The sequence below is a fragment of the Pelophylax lessonae genome, assembly GCF_965119305.1.
Source record: "Pelophylax lessonae genome assembly, chromosome: 9".
NCBI classification, from domain to species: domain Eukaryota; kingdom Metazoa; phylum Chordata; class Amphibia; order Anura; family Ranidae; genus Pelophylax; species Pelophylax lessonae.
In genome coordinates, this window is record NC_138776.1 from 4004344 (window position 1) to 4026929 (window position 22586).

The 22586-nt window shown below is 47.1% G+C and overlaps 1 protein-coding gene across 2 annotated transcripts in view; it reads right to left on the minus strand.

Annotated features, from left to right (window-relative positions):
* Positions 1-21607, minus strand: part of CLSTN3 (calsyntenin 3) — a 159713-nt gene extending 138106 nt beyond the window's left edge. The window contains exons 1-2 of one of the 2 annotated variants that reach the window (XM_082267374.1): positions 21327-21607; positions 14532-14861 (exon numbers count right to left, since the gene is read on the minus strand). In XM_082267374.1, the coding sequence (XP_082123500.1) occupies positions 14532-14604 (73 nt within the window). In that variant the 5' untranslated portion in view covers positions 14605-14861; positions 21327-21607. Of the gene's footprint in view, positions 1-14531; positions 14862-21213; positions 21299-21326 lie in introns of those variants that run through there. The other variant, XM_082267375.1, reaches the window with a different exon arrangement.
* Positions 21608-22586: the final 979 nt, after the last annotated feature.

Genomic DNA, 22586 nt, shown 5'->3' on the forward strand with positions numbered 1-22586 from the left:
TCCTTTTCACAATTTCCTCCCCAGCCTGACTGTCCCTGGCCGCCCCTTTCATTCTTTGGATTTTAGTTCTTTCAATCATGGAGGCTCAGCATCACATGTGGACATTGCCTAGGGCAGTCTGCATGCAAATACATACCGTCTAGGAACACCCACTCCTCCAGACTGACTGATAGCACTGACCAATCACAGGCTGGGGGTGTGTCCATGACAACCTTGGCCCTAAGGAAGTGTACTGAATGATGCTGGCCATTAATCAACCTGGATAACTAAGGACATCTAGTGGTGGAAAAGAAGTTCTGCCTGGGACAACCCAAAATTGAAGATGCCTTGACTGGGGTAGCTCAGAGGTCGCCACCAATCTCCTATCTAACCCCTTTATAAAACTCCACCCTTGTTTTACCCGTCATTAAAATACTTGACAATACTTGACACAAGGTGGAGTTAAATGGCAGTCAGGCCTTTTATTAAACAAAAAAGTAATAAATAACAAATCCATAACAATGACATTAACCAAAGATAAATGTCCCCAGCTGCAAAACACAGACTTGGGGACATTAACACTTGCCTACAGAACTTACAGGTCTACCACTATCTGGTTCCTCTTATTGGACCACACCCAAACACTACACCTACATCCTCCAACCCACACCTACATCCTCCAACCTACACCTACATCCTCCAACCTACACCTACATCCTCCAACCTACACCTACATCCTCCAACCCACACCTACATCCTCCAACCTACACCTACATCCTCCAATCTACACCTACATCCTCCAACCTACACCTACATCCTCCAACCTACACCTACATACTCCAACCTACACCTACATCCTCCAACCCACACCTACATCCTCCAACCCACACCTACATCCTCCAACCTACACCTACATCCTCCAACCTACACCTACATCCTCCAACCCACACCTACATCCTCCAACCTACACCTACATCCTCCAACCCACACCTACATCCTCCAACCTACACCTAAATCCTCCAACCCACACCTACATCCTCCAACCTACACCTACATCCTCCAACCTACACCTACATCCTCCAACCCACACCTACATCCTCCAACCTACACCTACATCCTCCAACCTACATCTACATCCTCCAACCTACACCTACATCCTCCAACCTACACCTACATCCTCCAACCTACACCTACATCCTCCAATCTACACCTACATCCTCCAACCTACACCTACATCCTCCAATCTACACCTACATCCTCCAACCTACACCTACATCCTGCAATCTACACCTACATCCTCCAACCTACACCTACATCCTCCATCCTACACCTACATCCTCCAACCTACACCTACATCCTCCAACCTACACCTACATCCTCCAACCTACATCTACATCCTCCAACCTACACCTACATCCTCCAACCTACACCTACATCCTCCAACCTACACCTACATCCTCCAACCCCCTCTCCTTAACTCAGGGGAGGGAGGGTGGGACGTTCATCCAGTGGCTTCCCAACACTAATTGTTAATGACCCCTTCCTACTGTCTACTCTCCTACACTCCTCAACATCCCCCCCCATCTACTCCACCAATCACGTTAGTAAGCCTCACATCTCTTCTCCTAAACATGTCAAGTCTATACTGTCTGGCTCCCCTTCCACCCAGTCATGCCAGCCCTATGCTTATTCGCTTCTCATAGCCCCGTGCCTTCCTTTGGAAGCAAAAAATGTTACCAGGCTATTTCTTATTAATATTTTTCACTGAGGTTTTGCTTTAACTTTTTTAAACCCCTGATTTTGAAAGTAGGCCATTTACATAGGTGTGCGCACAGGGTGTGCCTAGGCACACTCTAATCACTATGTGCGGCACTGATTCCCCATACTGTCTAGCCTACCCTGAGCCCACCTCCCCACAGCACCTCCGGCTCCCATCCTCCCCTCTCCTGCCGGCTGCTGTGCTTTCATGTGTGAAGAACAGGAAGCCGCTGAGTACAGAGCGCTTCCTATTCATTCACTGTCCAGTGCAGCTGAGGCTGCAGAGAAAAGGATTGGGGGATCTCTGTCCTCAGTCCTTCTCTCTGTCTAAAAAGTGAGACATCCGGGGTCTGTTTAGACCTCTGATATTTTGCCAAAGCCCCCGAAAGGGGTTCCTGAAATTGTAAAAAAATTGTTTTTAAAAATAAAGAAAATTGTAAAAAATAATGACAATAAAAAACTGCTCTACTGACAATCTTCACACATGCATGTGTGTTTGAGCTCTGGGATACACACCCCAATGCAATAGGCTCTGCACACCTAGGGCTGTTTAGGTATCTTTAGTATAACCTTTCCTTATTAGTCTGATTAACATTTTGCACTTCCAATGGCCAAGGCAATTTTTATATTTTTCACACGTTCTGATGACAAGCACATTGCAAATCTAAAATCTGCTAAAGAACCCTCAAATGATATGTTTTTAGATAGGGAAGGGCCCATAATTAGGAGATAATAACCATAAATTATGTACATCCTATTAGGGATAGACCGAATATTGGCAAGGCCAATATATCGGGGGCCGATATGCACTTTCCCCGATATATCGGTATTGGCCCCCGGAACTGGCTGATATTGCCGACATTTTTGTGACGTCATTCTGCCTTCTTAGGCCGCCTCCCTTGCCTTGGACAGACTCGTCTGGAGTCAGGACTAGTCTCACGGGAGTGTATCACAGCCATACATCCATCCACAGCAGCCCGGTGCCAGCCAGCCACCCACATCCACAGGTCCTGTACCAGCCAGCCGGCCACAGGCCCTGTACCAGCCAACCAGCCACAGGCACTGTACCAGTGAGCCAGCCACCCACAGGCCCTGTACCAGTCAGCCAGCCACCCACAGGCCCTATACCTGCCAGCCACAGGCACTGTACCAGCCAGCCACCCACAGGCCCTGTACCAGCCAGCCACCCACAGCCCCTGTGCCAGCCACCCACCCACCACAGAGTGCCAGATAGCCAGCCACCCACCACAGGGTGCCAGATAGCCAGCCACCCACTGACAGGGTGCCAGACAGCCAGCCACCCACCCATAGGCCTGGTACCAGCCAGCCACAGGCACTGTACCAGTAAGCCACCCACAGGCCCTGTACCAGCCAGCCACCCACAGTCCCTCTTCCAGCCACCCACCACAGGGTGCCAGCCACCCACCACAGGGTGCCAGCCAGACAGCCACCCACCACAGGGTGCCAGCCAGCCATTCACCACAGGGTGCCAGCCATTCACCACAGGGTGCCAGCCACCCACCACAGGGTGCCAGCCAGCCAGCCAGCCAGCCAGCCACCACAGGGTGCCAGCCAGCCACCCACCACAGGGTGCCAGCAAGCCAGCCACCACAGGGTGCCAGTCAGCCAGCCACCACAGGATGCCAGCCAGCCACCCACTACAGGGTGCCAGCCATTCACCACAGGGTGCCAGCCACCCACCACAGGGTGCCAGCCAGCCAGCCACCACAGGGTGCCAGCCAGCCACCCACCACAGGGTGCCAGCAAGCCAGCCACCACAGGGTGCCAGTCAGCCAGCCACCACAGGGTGCCAGCCAGCCACCCACTACAGGGTGCCAGCAAGCCAGCCACCCACCACAGGGCGCCAGACAGCCAGCCACCCACCACAGGGTGCCAGCCAGCCAGCCATTAAGCATTAAACAAAAATTAACATGTTCAGTACCAGATTTGTGTCAAAAATTGACTTTTGTACTTAAATGTACAAAATATTGGACAATACCGATACGTTGTTGTGACCAAAATATCAGCCCTGAAAAAACCATATCGGTCTACCCCTACATCCTATGATACTCCCACATATGCTTATGAGAATTACATTGTCCATAAAACGAAAATACCAAAACTATTATCAGCAGGCAAAATACAATTTAATCACCAAAACTGCCGCTATACTGTATAAAAAACTCACATCTAGGTAATCAATCCTTTTATGCTTCCAATGAAAAACAAAGATATGAAAACTATTTAACAAATAAGATCCATAATAAACATTTACTACTTTATTAGTGTCTAAAATGTCGTCCCCTAAATTCTTCCTAAACCATTTAGTCTTAATTTTTTTATTTCTCTACCTTTTTTCTGCTTTTGAATTGAATATATACAGTGCATTGAAAAAGTATTCATACCCCTTGAAATTTCCCACATTTTCTCATGTTACAACCAAAAACGTAAATGTATTTTATTGGGATTTTCTGTGATAGACCGACACAAAGTGGCCATAATTGTGAAGTGGAAGGAAAATGATAAATGATACAAATAAATCTGTGAAAAGTGTGGCTGCATTTGTATTCACCCCCCCCCCCCCCGAGTCAATACTTTGTAGAAGCGCCTTTCCCTGCAATTACAGCTGCAAGTCTTTTTGGGGATGTCTCTACCAGCTTTGCACATCTAGAGAGGACATTTCTGCCCATTCTTCTTTGCAGAATATCTCAAGCTCTGTCAGATTGGATGGAGAGCGTCTGTGAGCAGCAATTTTCAAGTCTTGCCACAGATTCTCAATGGGATTTAGGTCTGGACTGTGACTGGGCCATTCTAACACATGAATATGCTTTGATGTAAATCATTCCATTGTAGCTCTGGCTGGCTGTTTTGGGTCGTTGTCCTGCTGGAAGGTGAACCTCCGCCCCAGTCTCAAGTCTTTTGCAGACTCTAACAGGTTTTCTTCTAAGATTGCCCTGTATTTGGCTCCATCCATCTTCTCGTCAACTCTGACCAGTTTCCCTGTCCCTGCTGAAGAAAAGCATCCCCACAACATGATGCTGCCACCATGGTGTGTTCAGGGTGATGTGCAGTGTTTTCCACCACAAATAGCATTTTACTTTTAGGCCAAAAAGTTACATTTTAGTCTCATCTGACCAGAGCACCTTTTTCCATATGTTTGCTTGGCCACATGGTGATACTGGCTGGCTGTGGAAAGAGTCAGGATTCTAGCTGCTGGGCAATGAGCAGGAATGCAGCAAGTCTTTTGAGAGGAGACACCCTTAGGAAGTTGGCGAGACCTTCCTTTGGGAACGATGTTCCCTTGGTGATCTGTCCATCGACAGATGAGCACTTGAGTTGAGCATAGACCACTGCGACCCATAGGGTCATCAAAACTGAAGAACCTTGTCTCAGCACTCCTCTTCCCTACAAGCTGGGAATTTATCAGCAAACATGAGCTCCTGGATTAGGCTTGAAGGCGCAGATGAGGGTGAGATTAACATAGTGTGGCTACATGGTGATACTGGCTGGCTGTGGGAAGAGTCAGGATTCTAGCTCCCAGACAAATGATCATGGGTCAAGCAAGCCTTTTGAATCGAGACACCCTTAAATGGTTGATGAGACCTTGCATTGGGAGCAGATGTTCCCCCGGGTGATCTGTACATCGACAGATGAGCACTTGAGTTGGGCTGAGCATAGACAAGTACAACCCATAGAGTCATCAAGTTTGAAGGACCTAGTCTCAGCACTCGGCTTCTCTACAAATTAGGAATTTATCAGCAAACATGAACTGGTGGGTTGGACCTGAAGACGCAGATGAGGGTGAGATTAGCATAGTGTGGCCACATTGTAATACTGGCTGTGGGAAGAGTCAAAATTCTAGCTTCTGGGCAATGAGCATGGGTTAAACAAGCCTTTCGAATGGAGAAACCCTCAGGAGGTTGGCAAGACCTTGCATTGGGGGCAGGTGTTCCCCTGGGGATCTGTCTATCGACTGATAAGCACTTGAGTTGGGCTGAGCATAGACAAGTACGAGCCATAGAGTCATCAAGTTTGAAGGACCTAGTCTCAGCACTCGGCTTCCCTACAAATTAGGAATTTATCAGCAAACATGAACTGTTGGGTTGGACCTGAAGACGCAGATGAGGGTGAGATTAGCATAGTGTGGCCACATTGTGATACTGGCTGTGGGAAGAGTCAAAATTCTAGCTTCTGGGCAATGAGCATGGGTTAAACAAGCCTTTCGAATGGAGAAACCCTCAGGAGGTTGGCAAGACCTTGCATTGGGGGCAGATGTTCCCCTGGGGATCTGTCTATCGACTGATGAGCACTTGAGTTGGGCTGAGCATAGACAAGTACGAGCCATAGAGTCATCAAGTTTGAAGGACCTAGTCTCAGCACTCGGCTTCCCTATAAATTAGGAATTTATCAGCAAACATGAACTGTTGGGTTGGACCTGAAGACGCAGATGAGGGTGAGATTAGCATAGTGTGGGCACATGCTGATACTGGCTAGCTGTGGTAAGGTGGTTGATGAGACCTTGCATTGGGAGCAGATGTTCCCCGGGTGATCTGTACATCGACAGATGAGCACTTGAGTTGGGCTGAGCATAGACAAGTACGACCCATAGAGTCATCAAGTTTGAAGGACCTAGTCTCAGCACTCGGCTTCCCTACAAATTTATCAGCAAACATGAACTGGTGGGTTGGACCTGAAGAAGCACGATGAGGGTGAGATTAGCATAGCGTGGCCACATTCTGATACTGGCTGTGGGAAGAGTCAAAATTCTAGCTTCTGGGCAATGAGCATGGGTTAAAGAAGCCTTTCGAATGGAGAAACCCTTAGGAGGTGGGCAAGACCTTGCATTGGGGGCAGATGTTCCCCTGGGGATCTGTCTATCGACTGATGAGCACTTGAGTTGGGCTGAGCATAGACAAGTACGAGCCATAGAGTCATCAAGTTTGAAGGACCTAGTCTCAGCACTCGGCTTCCCTACAAATTAGGAATTTATCAGAAAACATGAACTGGTGGGTTGGACCTGAAGACGCAGATGAGGGTGAGATTAGCATAGTGTGGCCACATGCTGATACTGGCTAGCTGTGGTAAGGTGGTTGATGAGACCTTGCATTGGGAGCAGATGTTCCCCGGGTGATCTGTACATCGACAGATGAGCACTTGAGTTGGGCTGAGCATAGACAAGTACGACCCATAGAGTCATCAAGTTTGAAGGACCTAGTCTCAGCACTCGGCTTCCCTACAAATTAGGAATTTATCAGCAAACATGAACTGGTGGGTTGGACCTGAAGACGCAGATGAGGGTGAGATTAGCATAGTGTGGCCACATTCTGATACTGGCTGTCGGAAGAGTCAAAATTCTAGCTTCTGGGCAATGAGCATGGGTTAAACAAGCCTTTCGAATGGAGAAACCCTCAGGAGGTTGGCAAGACCTTGCATTGGGGGCAGATGTTCCCCTGGGGATCTGTCTATCCACTGATGAGCACTTGAGTTGGGCTGAGCATAGACAAGTACGACCCATAGAGTCATCAAGTTTGAAGGACCTAGTCTCAGCACTCGGCTTCCCTACAAATGAGGAATTTATCAGCAAACATGAACTGTTGGGTTGGACCTGAAGACGCAGATGAGGGTGAGATTAGCATAGTGTGGCCACATTGTGATACTGGCTGTGGGAAGAGTCAAAATTGTAGCTTCTGGGCAATGAGCATGGGTTAAACAAGCCTTTCAAAAGGAGAAACTCTCAGGAGGTTGGCAAGACCTTGCATTGGGGGCAGATGTTCCCCTGGGGATCTGTCTATCGACTGATGAGCACTTGAGTTGGGCTGAGCATAGACAAGTATGACCCATAGAGTCATCAAGTTTGAAGGACCTAGTCTCAGCACTCGGCTTCCCTACGAATTTATCAGCAAACATGAACTGGTGGGTTGGACCTGAAGACGCAGATGAGGGTGAGATTAGCATAGTGTGGCCATATTGTGATACTGGCTGTGCGAAGAGTCAAAATTCTAGCTTCTGGGCAATGAGCATGGGTTAAACAAGCCTTTCGAATGGAGAAACCGTTAGGAGGTTGGCAAGACCTTGCATTGGGGGCAGATGTTCCCCTAGGGATCTGTCTATCGACTGATGAGCACTTGAGTTGGGCTGAGCATAGACAAGTACGACCCATAGAGTCATCAAGTTTGAAGGACCTAGTCTCAGCACTCGGCTTCCCTACGAATTAATCAGCAAACATGAACTGGTGGGTTGGACCTGAAGACGCAGATGAGGGTGAGATTAGCATAGTGTGGCCACATTGTGATACTGGCTGTGGGAAGAGTCAAAATTCTAGCTTCTGGGCAATGAGCATGGGTTAAACAAGCCTTTAGAATGGAGAAACCCTTAGGAGGTTGGCAAAACCTTGCATTGGGGGCAGATGTTCCCCTGGGGATCTGTCTATCGACTGATGAACACTTGAGTTGGGCTAAATGTAGACAAGTGCTGCCCATACAGTCATCAAACACAAGGAAAAGGCGCAAACACTGTTGTTCACATTAAACCCATGAGAGTATTGGAAAAGTCCATTGGAAAAGTCCATATGACATAAAAGGTTTCTAGCCTAAAGAATCCATACAGTCATCAAGACTCCGGCAAGAGTGTGCCACATGTAACTGTAATTCTGCTCTACGACTCCCAGGTAAAAGAGATGCTACAGAAGTATTGTGACCTGGCTGTTACCAAACTTAGCAGGGAAAGGACTGTTGCACACTGCTACTGGCTGCCCACCACTCCTAGAAGTTCCTACTAATATTTGAGACTGCGTTTCTTCCCCCAAATAAGAAGTCCACCTTGGGTAAGACCCAATGGTCACCCTGGTTAAGTCTGTTGAGAATTATGAGCAAGAATCCATGACTCCTGGCACAATTATATCTCAGGTGGGGAACCCTCCCCCCCTAGAGCAGTGGTTCCCAACCTCAATCCTTAAATACCCCCAACGGGTTATGTTTTGGGAGTTTCCCTTAGATAAAATACTTTTCATAAATTTCAAGCCACTTACATTATAGAATGTGTCGGCAGATAAGAACCATTTGGCCCATCTAGTCTGCCCAATATATCTAAATCCTATGAATAGTCCCTGGGCCTATCTTATATGAAGGATAGCCTTATGCCTATCCCATGCATGCTTAAACTCCTTCACTGTATTTGCAGCTACCACTTCTGCAGGAAGGTTATTCCATGCATCCACTACTCTCTCAGTAAAGTAATACTTCCTCATATTACTTTTAAACCTTTGCCCCTCTAATTTAAAACTGTGTCCTCTTGTGGTAGTTTTTCTTCTTTTAAATATGCTCTCCTCCTTTACCGAGTTGATTCCCTTTATGTATTTAAAAGTTTCTATCATATCCCCTCTGTCTCTTCTTTCTTCCAAGCTATACATGTTAAGGTCCTTTAACCTTTCCTGGTAAGTTTTTTCCTGCAATCCATGTACATTGATTAAAAACACCTGTGCAAGGTAAAGGAAATTCCGAAAACGTGATTGGAAATACTGGAGGACTAAGGTTGGGAGTCACTGCCTTAGAGCAAAGATGTCACATGGGGAAAGCACTGACCCCTGAAGGAATAACGGGGGTGGAGTAAAGTAAATGGCATTATATTAAAGTGGTCCTTTAGGACTTCTTCTAACCAACTTACTACTGATTATTTGCCCAGCAATATACATAATGGGACCCACTCTGCCAAATCCTCAGTCAATTTTCCATTATCCATCGAATTACTAAAGCTTATGATATTCTACAGCGGCCATTCCCAACCAGGGTCCCTCAAGAGGTTGCTAGGGGTTCCTTGAGCTGTTGCTAATTGACTTCCCATCTGATGGTGCCGGCAAAGTTCTAGGGCCAAGATTCAGCCGCATCACTGCAGGAGGGGCAATGAACATTTATTCCACTGACCACCAATGTAAGGGACATTCTTCCCACTGACCACCAATGTAAGGAACATTCTTCCCACTGACCTCCAATGTAAGGACATTCTTCCCACTGACCTCCAATGTAAGGGACATTCTTCCCACTCACCACCAATGTAAGGGACATTCTTCCCACTGACCACCAATGTAAGGGACATTCTTCCCACTGACCACCAATGTAAGGGACATTCTTCCCACTGACCACCAATGTAAGGAGCATTCTTCCCACTGACCACCAATGTAAGGGACATTCTTCTCACTGACCACCAATGTAAGGGACATTGTTCTCACTGACCACCAATGTAAGGAACATTCTTCCCACTGACCACCAATGTAAGGGACATTCTTCCCACTGACCACCAATGTAAGGGGCATTCTTCTCACTGACCCCCAATGTAAGGAGCATTCTTCCCACTGACCACCAATGTAAGGAACATTCTTCCCACTGACCACCAATGTAAGGAACATTCTTCCCACTGACCACCAATGTAAGGAACATTCTTCTCACTGACCACCAATGTAAGGAGCATTCTTCCCACTGACCACCAATGTAAGGAGCATTCTTTCCACTGACCACCAATGTAAGGAACATTCTTCCTACATGGCACGTCCGCACAGCCCCCAGGGATGCGCACAGTCTACGGCGCATGCGCACCGGCCCGGCTGTGTCACAGACAACGTCACGTGGCGTCACGCAGCGTGGATCTGCGCATGCGCGACCAGCTTTATAAGGCCAGGGAACGCTCGCAGGCATTCAGTTTCTCTCCAGCCAAGGGAGAAGACACGCCGGAGTTCACATGCTGCTAGATCCCGCTTTTTACCTCGCAACCTCAACAAACTGTAAGTCTTGGAAGAGATTTTAACAAGTCTCTCACCAAACTTTTAGTGGCTTATCTTTGCCACTTTTAAAGTAGCCATTTCCTAAACCACATGCCGAAAACTTTGGATGTTGTTATCTTACACTTACAAACCGGCGTTTTTGAACCTTATATTATGTGAAAATCTACCTACAGATCCATCTGGATTGCTCAAAATACCACTAGAGACCACATCGGACCCCTAGACTGAATCTGTTGGTCTAGTCAAGTAAATATACTATATACTACTTATTCACACATATATTCAGCACACCCATTTGGATATACAATAACCCATAATATTTTCACTTCAAAGCAGCATAAGTTCCTGTAGCATCCTGAAACCACGGGGAAGGCATATTTACATGAAGTGGACATAAAACATGTACGTAAAATAAAATATTTACTATACTGCATAATTCCTGAATGAAGTTATGCAAAGACGTATCATTTACACGATACTCTGTCACCCATAGAATTGGTGATACATCCTTTAAAAAGGCTTTGTATGGCCGAAACGCGTCAGAAAACCGGTTGGACACCCCCTCTGAACTTAGTTCCTGTCTAAGATACACGGAACAGCAGAGCAGGAATGTCCTAACCAATGTCACCAATACTCACCTGTAAACCCACCTTCTATCTTTTTCGTCACTCTCACTCAATGGGCCTTCACCCATTCACTTATATATGTTTGTAATACCTTATTTATTACTTTTCTTTTCAATAAATTGTTTTATAAAAAAACATCAAAATCTATTTACTCCTGCCCTTAAAGTCCCAAACCTGGCCTGAGGCACCAAAAACCACAAACATGAGAAACAATCCCCGACTCCTGGCACAATTATTTTTCAGGAGGGGAACCCTCCCCCCCTGGAGCAGTAGTTCCCAACCTCAATCCTTAAATATTCCCAATGGATTATGGGTTATAATTAAAAATAGGTACCTACCTCCAAAATTGCAGTTGAGAATACAAGAAAATGGGAGGGGCTTGAGGATTTTCCTGGTACCATTGGAAACATTTCAGACCATAAAAATTTAAATAATTTTGTTACAAAAAACAAAAAACAAAAAAAAAAATATATATATATATATAAAATGGGTGTAACGTTTTAATGAATATCCTCATTCTGTGTAAACATTAGGTCATTTTGTATATTTTTTTGTAATAAAATGATTTTGATTCTATATGGTCCTGAAATGTTTCTAACACAGTGTTTCCCCAAAAATAAGACCGGGTCTTATAATAATTTTGGCTACAAAAAACACACTAGGGCTTTTTTTCAGGGGATGTCTTATTTACCATATATACTTGAATATAAGCCAAGGCACCTAAATTTACCACAAAAAACTGGGAAAACGTATTGACTCGAGTATAAGCCTAAGGTGGAAAATGCATCAGCTACTGGACCCAACTGGACCACCACGAGACCCAAAACAGGGGCTGCGGGCATGGTGCAGGGGCTGCGGATATGGTACAGGAGATGCAGGGCTGCGGGCATGGTACAGGAGATGGTTCAGGCATGGTACAGGCATGGTACAGGAGATGGTACAGGAGATGGTTCAGGCATGGTACAGGAGATGGTACAGGCATGGTACACGACATGGTACAGGAGATGGTACAGGAGATGGTTCAGGCATGGTACAGGCATGATGCAGGAAATGGTTCAGGCATGGTACAGGAAATGGTTCAGGCATGGTACAGGAGATGGTACAGGAGATGGTACAGGCATGGTACAGGAGATGGTACAGGCATGGTACAGGAGATGGTACAGGCATGGTACAGGAGATGGTACAGGCATGGTACAGGCATGGTACAGGAGATGGTTCAGGCATGGTACAGGAGATGGTACAGGAGATTGTTCAGGCATGGTACAGGAGATGGTACAGGAGATGGTTCAGGCATGGTACAGGAGATGGTTCAGGCATGGTACAGGCATGGTACAGGAGATGGTTCAGGAGATGGTTCAGGCATGGTACAGGAGATGGTACAGGCATGGTACAGGCATGGTACAGAAGATGGTTCAGGCATGGTACAGGTGATGGTTCAGGCATGGTACATGCATGGCACAGGAGATTGTACAGGCATGGCACAGGAAATGGTTCAGGCATGGTACAGGAGATGGTACAGGAGATGGTTCAGGCATGGTACAGGCATGGTACAGGAGATGGTACAGGCATGACACAGGAAATGATTCAGGCATGGTACAGGAGATGGTACAGAAGATGGTACAGGAGATGGTACAGGAGATGGTACAGGAGATGGTTCAGGAATGGTACAGGCATGGTACAGGAGATGGTTCAGGCATGGCACAGGAGAGGGTACAGGCATGGCACAGTAGGTATAGGCATGGTACAGTAGGTACAGGCATTGCACAGCAGGCATGGCACAGGAGATGCAGTGCTGCGGGCATGGTACAGGAGAATCTCCTGTACCATGCCTGCAGCACTGCATCTCCTGAGAAGATGCAGGGACTGCGGAGGAGTCTCACTTACCTTTCAAAGAGGCGCCTTACATTTAAAAATGGTGCTGCCCAGCGCCAACACGTTACCGCGCATGCGCCGTCTGCCTGGGAATAGCCGAATGTGTACAGGCCTTCCCGAGCGGTGGCGGCGCATTCGCACTGACCGGGGAAAAAGGTAAGTAAGACCGTGACTCGGGTATAAGCCGAGGGGGGCTTTTTCAGCATAAAAAAAAAAACATGCTGAAAAAGTCGGCTTATATTCGAGTATATACGGTATTTACACCTCTCTATGTTCTAAAAAACCTGGAATAAAACAATAAAATGTTTTTAAACATTTAAACTGTCTTCTCTCCCTCTCTCCCCCTATCAGCTCAGACATTCTGCAATCCCAAAAATAAACCTTGGTTTACGTATTGTAAAATTATGTAAAGATTATATAATGTGCAGTGTGTCTCCTTTTGTAACTTTATAGTGAAAAAGACCTTTTTTACCGCGCTGAGCTGGGCGCTCACGTGACTCGCTGGAGCTCTTCTTCCCCGTTCCAAGCACTGAAGGTCTCCGGCGGGTCACGTGACAAGCACTGAAGAGGGAGAGGTCGCTGACCTCAGCCGGGAGGAGAGGAGATCTCCGGCGGGTCACGTGAGCACCCAGCGGCGCGGTAAATAAGGTACTTTTGCCACAATAAAGTTACAGAGGGAGACACACTGTACATTAATTCATCTTTTTACAAAATAGATTAAATGTTTTTACAACTTTAACTAGGGCTTATTTTCAGGGAAGGGCTTATATTGCAGCCATTCCCGAAAATAACGCTAGGTCTTATTTTCAGGAAAACAGGGAAGTACCAGGAAATTCTTCAAGCCCCTCCCCTTTTCTTGGAGATCAAAAAAGGTTTAAGAAACAATAAAAAACAGTATTTTGCAAATAAAAAACAGTGCAACCATTGCTCATGTTACGCATTTAGCACAATGAATACCCTCCAAATGTGGGTTCACACCTATGGCGGAGCCTGATGTAAATGTACACAGCTATGGAATATGTTGGTGCCAGGGCCGTCTTTAACACAGGGCAAAAGGGGCAACTGCCCTGGGCTCAGTCATTGTTGTGGGGCCCAAAGCAGCTGCCCCTTGAGCTCCCACCAGGGGCGGACTGACCATTCGGGGATTAGGGCACTGCCCGAGGGCCCAGGGTCAGTAGGGGGCCCCATGAGAGGCTACACACTACAGAAAGAAGCCAGGACCTTCCATGCAGGCTATGCTGTGGTAGATATTTAAATGCCCACTCTATGTGGCTGAGCTGCAATTTGTAGGTGGGGCTTTATGTGGCTTGAGTGTGGACACAGGGGGCCCCATGATCTCTGATTGCCCGGGGGCCCCATGAGTTGTCAGTCCACCCCTGGCTCCCACTGTGTGCAAATAGGTAATAAGTGGATTTTGGAGGGCCCAAGAAAATATTTGCCCAGGGTCCAATCAATATTAAAGGCGGCCCTGGTTGGCGCTATATAATAAACGTGGGAAGTATGGCACACGGCGTGTCACTGACCTTTATTGCTGGCAGCGGAGTGGAGGATCGCCCCGGCCAGGAGCACAGACAGGCAGAAATCTCTTCGAATCATCCTTGGCGGTCACAAGGCGTCTCCCGTTGCACACCGGGCGTCTTGCGTTGCACACCGGGCGTCTCGCGTTGCACACCGGGCGTCTCGCGTGGCACACCGGGCGTCTCGCGTGGCACACCGGGCGTCTCGCGTGGCACACCGGGCGTCTCACGTTGCACACTGGGCGTCTCACGTTGCACACTGGGCGTCTCACACTGCGCACCGGGCGTCTCGCTGTACTCTTCGATAATATGGATTTATGAAGGCATAAAGCGTTACTGAAAGAGAAAAAAAAAAGAAAAACAGTAAAAAAAAAAGACGTTCGGCGTTTGTGGCTCCGTACAATCGACAAAACAGTCTATGGATCTTCCTGACGCTTGGCAGTCTGTCTACCACCCCATGAGGTCGGTACAATGTGAGGAGGTGTCAGTAGATACAACCCCCCCCCCCACCAAAAAAAGATACAATTTCTATACAGAATGATTATTATGATACAATGTATCATAATAATAGGAAGATGCCATAACACAGGAAGATGACATTGTATCCTATAGAAGACACGCGCCTCTCCTCTGCTTTCACCTTCCGGAGCCCCCCCCCCCCTTTCCCCCGTTGACTTGCCATCTTGTTGCACGACTTATGCCAGGCCAAACCAACAGGGGGCGGATTCCGTACGGGCGCTAACGGGGTGCAAAGTTCTGTTGCCCTTGGCAACCAGAGTTCATCAATTTAGAACAGTCAGAGCAGAATGAAAAAAATGTCACCATTGGCTGCTCTGTCTCATTGCATCGAACGTTCTTTGCCTTTATAAAAAATATAAAAAAAGCAAACATGGGCTCTGCACTACACTTCTTTAGGAGGATGTGCAATGTGCTGTAACCCAGAGCAACCGGATTTGAGTGCAAAAGAGTAAGAGTGATATGTAATCTACCCAGAGCAAGCAAATTGCAAAAGAGCAAAGAGATGTGCAATGTGCTGTAACCTATAGCAACCAAATTTCAGCCCAAAAGAGGAAGGATGACTGCAATGTTCCCAGAGCAACCCAATGTTAGTGCTAAGGGTAAGGATGAGTGCAATGTTCCCAGAGCAACCCAATGTCAGTGCTAAGGGTAAGGATGAGTGCAATGTGCCCAGAGAAACCAAATTTCAGTGCAAAAGAGTAGAGAGATGTGCAATGTGCTGTAACCTAGAGCAACCAAATTTCAGCCCAAAAGAACAAGGATAAGTGCAATGTGCCCAGAGCAACCAAATGTCAGTGCAAAAGAGTAAGGATGAGTGCAATGTGCCCAGAGAAACCCAATGTTAGTGCAAAAGAATAAGGATGAGTGCAATGTGAAACCTAAAAGCAACCTAATTTCAGTGCAAAAGAGTAGAGAGATGTGCAATGTGCTGTAACCTATAGCAACCAATTTTCAGCCCAAAAGAGCAAGGATGAGTGCAATCTAATTAGAGCAACTCAATGTTAGTGCAAAAGAATAAGGATGAGTGCAATGTGCCCAGAGCAACCAAATTTCGATGCAAAGAGCAGAGAGATATGCACTGTGCTGTGACCTATAGCAACCAAATTTCAGCCTGCCCAGAGCAGTTCTAATGTCAGTGCTAAGAGTAAGGATGAGTGCAATGTGCCCAGAGCAACCAAATGTCAGTGCTAAGGGTAAGGATGAGTGCAATGTGCCCAGAGCAATCCTAATGTCAGTGCTAAGGGTAAGGATGAGTGCAAAATGCCCAGAGCAGTCCTAATGTCCGTGCTAAGGGTAAGGATGAGTGCAATGTGCCCAGATCAGTCCTAATGTCAGTGCTAAGAGTAAGGATGAGTGCAATGTGCCGAGAGATACCTAATTTCAGTGCAAATGAATAGAGAGATGTGCAATGTGCTGTAACCTATAGCAACCAAGTTTCAACTCAAAATAGCAAGGATGAGTGCAATGTGCCCAGAGCAATCTAATGTCAGTGGTAAGGGTAAGGATGAGTGCAATGTGCCCAGAGCAGTCCTAATGTCAGTGCTAAGGGTAAGGATGAGTGCAATGTGCCCAGAGCAGTCCTAATGTCAGTGGTAAGGGTAAGGATGAGTGCAATGTGCCCAGAGCAATCTACTGTCAGTGCTAAGGGTAAGGATGAGTGCAATGTGCCCAGAGCAGTCCTAATGTCAGTGCTAAGGGTAAGGATGAGTGCAATGTGCCCAGAGCAATCTAATGTCAGTGCTAAGGGTAAGGATGAGTGCAATGTGCCCAGAGCAGTCCTAATGTCAGTGCTAAGGGTAAGGATGAGTGCAATGTGCCCAGAGCAGTCCTAATGTCAGTGCTAAGGGTAAGGATGAGTGCAATGTGCCCAGAGCAACCTAATGTCAGTGCTAAGGGCAAGGATGAGTGCAATATGCCCAGAGCAACCTAATGTCAGTGCTAAGGGTAAGGATGAGTGCAATGTGCCCAGAGCAATCTAATGTCAGTGCTAAGGGTAAGGATGAGTGCAATGTGCCCAGAGCAATCTAATGTCAGTGCTAAGGGTAAGGATGAGTGCAATGTGCCCAGAGCAGTCCTAATGTCAGTGCTAAGGGTAAGGATGAGTGCAATGTGCCCAGATCAGTCCTAATGTCAGTGCTAAGGGTAAGGATGAGTGCAATGTGCCCAGAGCAATCTAATGTCAGTGCTAAGGGTAAGGATGAGTGCAAAGTGCCCAGAGCAGTCCTAATGTCAGTGCTAAGGGTAAGGATGAGTGCAATGGGCCCAGAGCAGTCCTAATGTCAGTGCTAAGGGTAGGGATGAGTGCAATGTGCCCAGAGCAATCTAATGTCAGTGCTAAGGGTAAGGATGAGTGCAATGTGCCCAGAGCAGTTCTAATGTCAGTGCTAAGGGTAAGGATGAGTGCAATGTGCCCAGAGCAATCCTAATGTCAGTGCTAAGGGTAAGGATGAGTGCAATGTGCCCAGAGCAATCTAATGTCAGTGCTAAGGGTAAGGATGAGTGCAATGTGCCCAGAACAATCCTAATGTCAGTGCTAAGGGTAAGGATGAGTGCAATGTGCCCAGAGCAGTCCTAATGTCAGTGCTCAGGGTAAGGATGAGTGCAATGTGCCCATAGAAATCTAATGTCAGTGCTAAGGGTAGGGATGAGTGCAATGTGCCCAGAGCAATCTAATGTCAGTGCTAAGGGTAAGGATGAGTGCAATGTGCCCAGATCAGTCCTAATGTCAGTGCTAAGGGTAAGGATGAGTGCAATGTGCCCAGAGCAATCTAATGTCAGTGCTAAGGGTAAGGATGAGTGCAATGTGCCCAGAGCAGTCCTAATGTCAGTGCTAAGGGTAAGGATGAGTGCAATGTGCCCAGAGCAACCAAATGTCAGTGCTAAGGGTAAGGATGAGTGCAATGTGCCCAGAGCAGTCCTAATGTCAGTGCTAAGGGTAAGGATGAGTGCAATGTGCCCAGAGCAATCTAATGTCAGTGCTAAGGGTAAGGATGAGTGCAATGTGCCCAGAGCAGTCCTAATGTCAGTGCTAAGGGTAAGGATGAGTGCAATGTGCCCAGAGCAATCTAATGTCAGTGCTAAGGGTAAGGATGAGTGCAATGTGCCCAGAGCAGTCCTAATGTCAGTGCTAAGGGTATGGATGAGTGCAATGTGCCCAGAGAAATCTAATGTCAGTGCTAAGGGTAAGGATGAGTGCAATGTGCCCAGAGCAGTCCTAATGTCAGTGCTAAGGGTAAGGATGAGTGCAATGTGCCCAGAGCAACCAAATGTCAGTGCTAAGGGTAAGGATGAGTGCAATGTGCCCAGAGCAATCTAATGTCAGTGCTAAGGGAAAGAATGAGTGCAATGTGCCCAGAGCAATCTAATGTCAGTGCTAAGGGTAAGGATGAGTGCAATGTGCCCAGAGAAATCTAATGTCAGTGCTAAGGGTAAGGATGAGTGCAATGTGCCCAGAGAAATCTAATGTCAGTGCTAAGGGTAAGGATGAGTGCAATGTGCCCAGAGCAACCAAATGTCAGTGCTAAGGGTAAGGATGAGTGCAATGTGCCCAGAGCAGTCCTAATGTCAGTGCTAAGGGTAAGGATGAGTGCAATGTGCCCAGAGCAGTCCTAATGTCAGTGCTAAGGGTAAGGATGAGTGCAATGTGCCCAGAGCAGTCCTAATGTCAGTGCTAAGGGTAAGGATGAGTGCAATGTGCCCAGAGCAGTTCTAATGTCAGTGCTAAGGGTAAGGATGAGTGCAATGTGCCCAGAGCAATCCTAATGTCAGTGCTAAGGGAAAGAATGAGTGCAATGTGCCCAGAGCAATCTAATGTCAGTGCTAAGGGTAAGGATGAGTGCAATGTGCCCAGAGCAATCTAATGTCAGTGCTAAGGGTAAGGATGAGTGCAATGTGCCCAGAGCAACCTAATGTCAGTGCTAAGGGTAAGGATGAGTGCAATGTGCCCAGAGCAGTCCTAATGTCAGTGCTAAGGGTAGGGATGAGTGCAATGTGCCCAGAGCAATCTAATGTCAGTGCTAAGGGTAGGGATGAGTGCAATGTGCCCAGAGCAGTCCTAATGTCAGTGCTAAGGGTAAGAATGAGTGCAATGTGCCCAGAGCAACCTAATGTCAGTGCTAAGGGTAAGGATGGGTGCAATGTGCCCAGAGAAATCTAATGTCAGTGCTAAGGGTAAGGATGAGTGCAATGTACCCAGAGCAATCCTAATGTCAGTGCTAAGGGTAAGAATGAGTGCAATGTGCCCAGAGCAACCTAATGTCAGTGCTAAGGGTAAGGATGGGTGCAATGTGCCCAGAGAAATCTAATGTCAGTGCTAAGGGTAAGGATAAGTGCAATGTGCCCAGAGCAATCTAATGTCAGTGCTAAGGGTAAGGATAAGTGCAATGTACCCAGAGCAATCCTAATGTCAGTGCTAAGGGAAAGAATGAGTGCAATGTGCCCAGAGCAATCTAATGTCAGTGCTAAGGGTAAGGATGAGTGCAATGTGCCCATAGAATTCTAATGTCAGTGCTAAGGGTAAGGATGAGTGCAATGTGCCCAGAGCAATCCTAATGTCAGTGCTAAGGGTAAGAATGAGTGCAATGTGCCCAGAGCAACCTAATGTCAGTGCTAAGGGTAAGGATGGGTGCAATGTGCCCAGAGAAATCTAATGTCAGTGCTAAGGGTAAGGATGAGTGCAATGTACCCAGAGCAATCCTAATGTCAGTGCTAAGGGTAAGAATGAGTGCAATGTGCCCAGAGCAACCTAATGTCAGTGCTAAGGGTAAGGATGGGTGCAATGTGCCCAGAGAAATCTAATGTCAGTGCTAAGGGTAAGGATAAGTGCAATGTGCCCAGAGCAATCTAATGTCAGTGCTAAGGGTAAGGATAAGTGCAATGTACCCAGAGCAATCCTAATGTCAGTGCTAAGGGAAAGAATGAGTGCAATGTGCCCAGAGCAATCTAATGTCAGTGCTAAGGGTAAGGATGAGTGCAATGTGCCCATAGAATTCTAATGTCAGTGCTAAGGGTAAGGATGAGTGCAATGTGCCCAGAGCAACCTAATGTCAGTGCTAAGGGTAAGGATGAGTGCAATGTGCCCAGAGAAATCTAATGTCAGTGCTAAGGGTAAGGATAAGTGCAATGTGCCCAGAGCAATCTAATGTCAGTGCTAAGGGTAAGGATGAGTGCAATGTGCCCAGAGCAATCTAATGTCAGTGCTAAGGGTAAGGATGAGTGCAATGTGCCCAGAGCAATCTAATGTCAGTGCTAAGGGTAAGGATGAGTGCAATGTGCCCAGAGCAGTCCTAATGTCAGTGCTAAGGATAAGGATGAGTGCAATGTGCCCAGAGCAACCCTAATGTCAGTGCTAAGGGTAAGGATGAGTGCACTGTGCCCAGAGCAGTCCTAATGTCAGTGCTAAGGGTAAGGATGAGTGCAATGTGCCCAGAGCAATCTAATGTCAGTGCTAAGGGTAAGGATGAGTGCAATGTGCCCACAGCAGTCCTAATGTCAGTGCTAAGGGTAAGGATAAGTGCAATGTGCCCAGAGCAATCTAATGTCAGTGCTAAGGGTAAGGATGAGTGCAATGTGCCCAGAGCAGTCCTAATGTCAGTGCTAAGGGTAAGGATAAGTGCAATGTGCCCAGAGCAATCTAATGTCAGTGCTAAAGGTAAGGATGAGTGCAATGTGCCCAGAGCAATCTAATGTCAGTGCTAAGGGTAGGGATGAGTGCAATGTGCCCAGAGCAACCCTAATGTCAGTGCTAAGGGTAAGGATGAGTGCAATGTGCCCAGAGCAATCTAATGTCAGTGCTAAGGGTAAGGATGAGTGCAATGTGCCCAGAGCAGTCCTAATGTCAGTGCTAAGGGTAAGGATGAGTGCAATGTCCCCAGAGGAATCTAATGTCAGTGCTAAGGGTAGGGATGAGTGCAATGTGCCCAGAGCAGTCCTAATGTCAGTGCTAAGGGTAAGGATGAGTGCAATGTGCCCAAGCAATCTAATGTCAGTGCAAAAGATCACAGATGATGTGCAATGTGCTGTAACCCAGAGCAACCTCATTTCAGTGCATGCAGAGGGATGCGGTTGCTATGGGTTACAATGATTCCCTATGGAGCAGGCATAAAGGGAAGAATGATAATTGGAAATGACACACACACCGTCACTGGCTGCCTTAGGCGTCTGGCCGTACCGTCTACATCTGTCTGAATGTCACAGGTTGCAGTCTGTAGCCTGTGGGGGTCCCCAGTCCCTCCCCGGTGCCCCCCGGTCTGTGTCGGAGAGTGCTGGGATAGGGTGATGTACCAATGGCTCGGCTGTCAGGATGATGGCCAGTCTCGTCCTCCGTGGCTGAGCAGATGCTGATGTTGCGATGTAGAGGGGGGGTTGGGGATGCTGTAGAGCAGGTGATGCTCGGTTTCAATGCTCTGCAAAAAAAAAAAGGGGGGGGTGATGCTCTGCTGGTGAATTCACGCTTGTTGCTCCCTCTGATGCTCTGCAAAAAAGTTCTCCCGGCGGAAGGTCTCGATTAAATCCCGGCTGTGGATTTCTCCCCTCCGGTCCTCTGCTCTGGGGGGGGGCACAAAATAAAAAATAGCAGGGAGACCTGTTCTACGCTCTGCTATGGGGAATATTCTCTTAGGTGTAGGGGGGGGGGGAGAGGAAGAGAAATGCTCTGCTGGAGGGGAGATGTTCTGCGGTGAGGGGGGGGGATGTTCAGCTTCAGGAAGGGGGGGGGGATGCAATGCTTTGGGGGAGGTTCTGTAATGTCCTAAGGTTGAAGCAGTCTAGTAGCACTGCAGGATGACATCAGCTGAAGAGTGGCAGCTGTGGACGGCCAATCAGAGAGCTGCTGCAGGTGGTGGAAGAGGGAGGAGGGGGGATGAGGGTCTCTATGTCTCCCCCCCTCCCATACCTTGTGCTTCGTGTCCTCTGCGTTCTTCTCCCCTCCCTCTCCCACACCCACCATATTATATTCTGTCTTCCCACATCACTGTCTACGGGCACATGTGTGACTGGGGGGGGGGTCACCGGGGGGGGTCACCGGCAACATGGCCGACTCTACGCCACCAATGGCCGCACACATCATTCTACCGTACCACACTGGCAAAATATATCCTATTATATATACACAGCACTGCCGATCAATACTCTGATAGATGGGAGAAAATTACATTTTTTATATATAATGTATTATATGTACTGATCTGAACTGCATAATATGGGAAAAAGGTATATTATATATATATATCATACAAAAATACAAAATACTGCTGATCAATACCCTGCTATATGTAAACAAAATTATATTTTTATATATATATATATATACTGTATCAGCTGATCTGAACCGCACAATATGGGAAAAAAGTTAAAAATAAATATATATATTATATAAATACACAACACTGCTGATCAATACTCTGATAGATGTGAAAAAATAATATTTTTTTATATGTACTGTAATATGTAATAGCTGATCTGAACCGTGCAATATGGAAAAAAAGGTTATATATATAAAATATTAAAATACAAAATACTGCTGATCAATACCCTGCTATATGG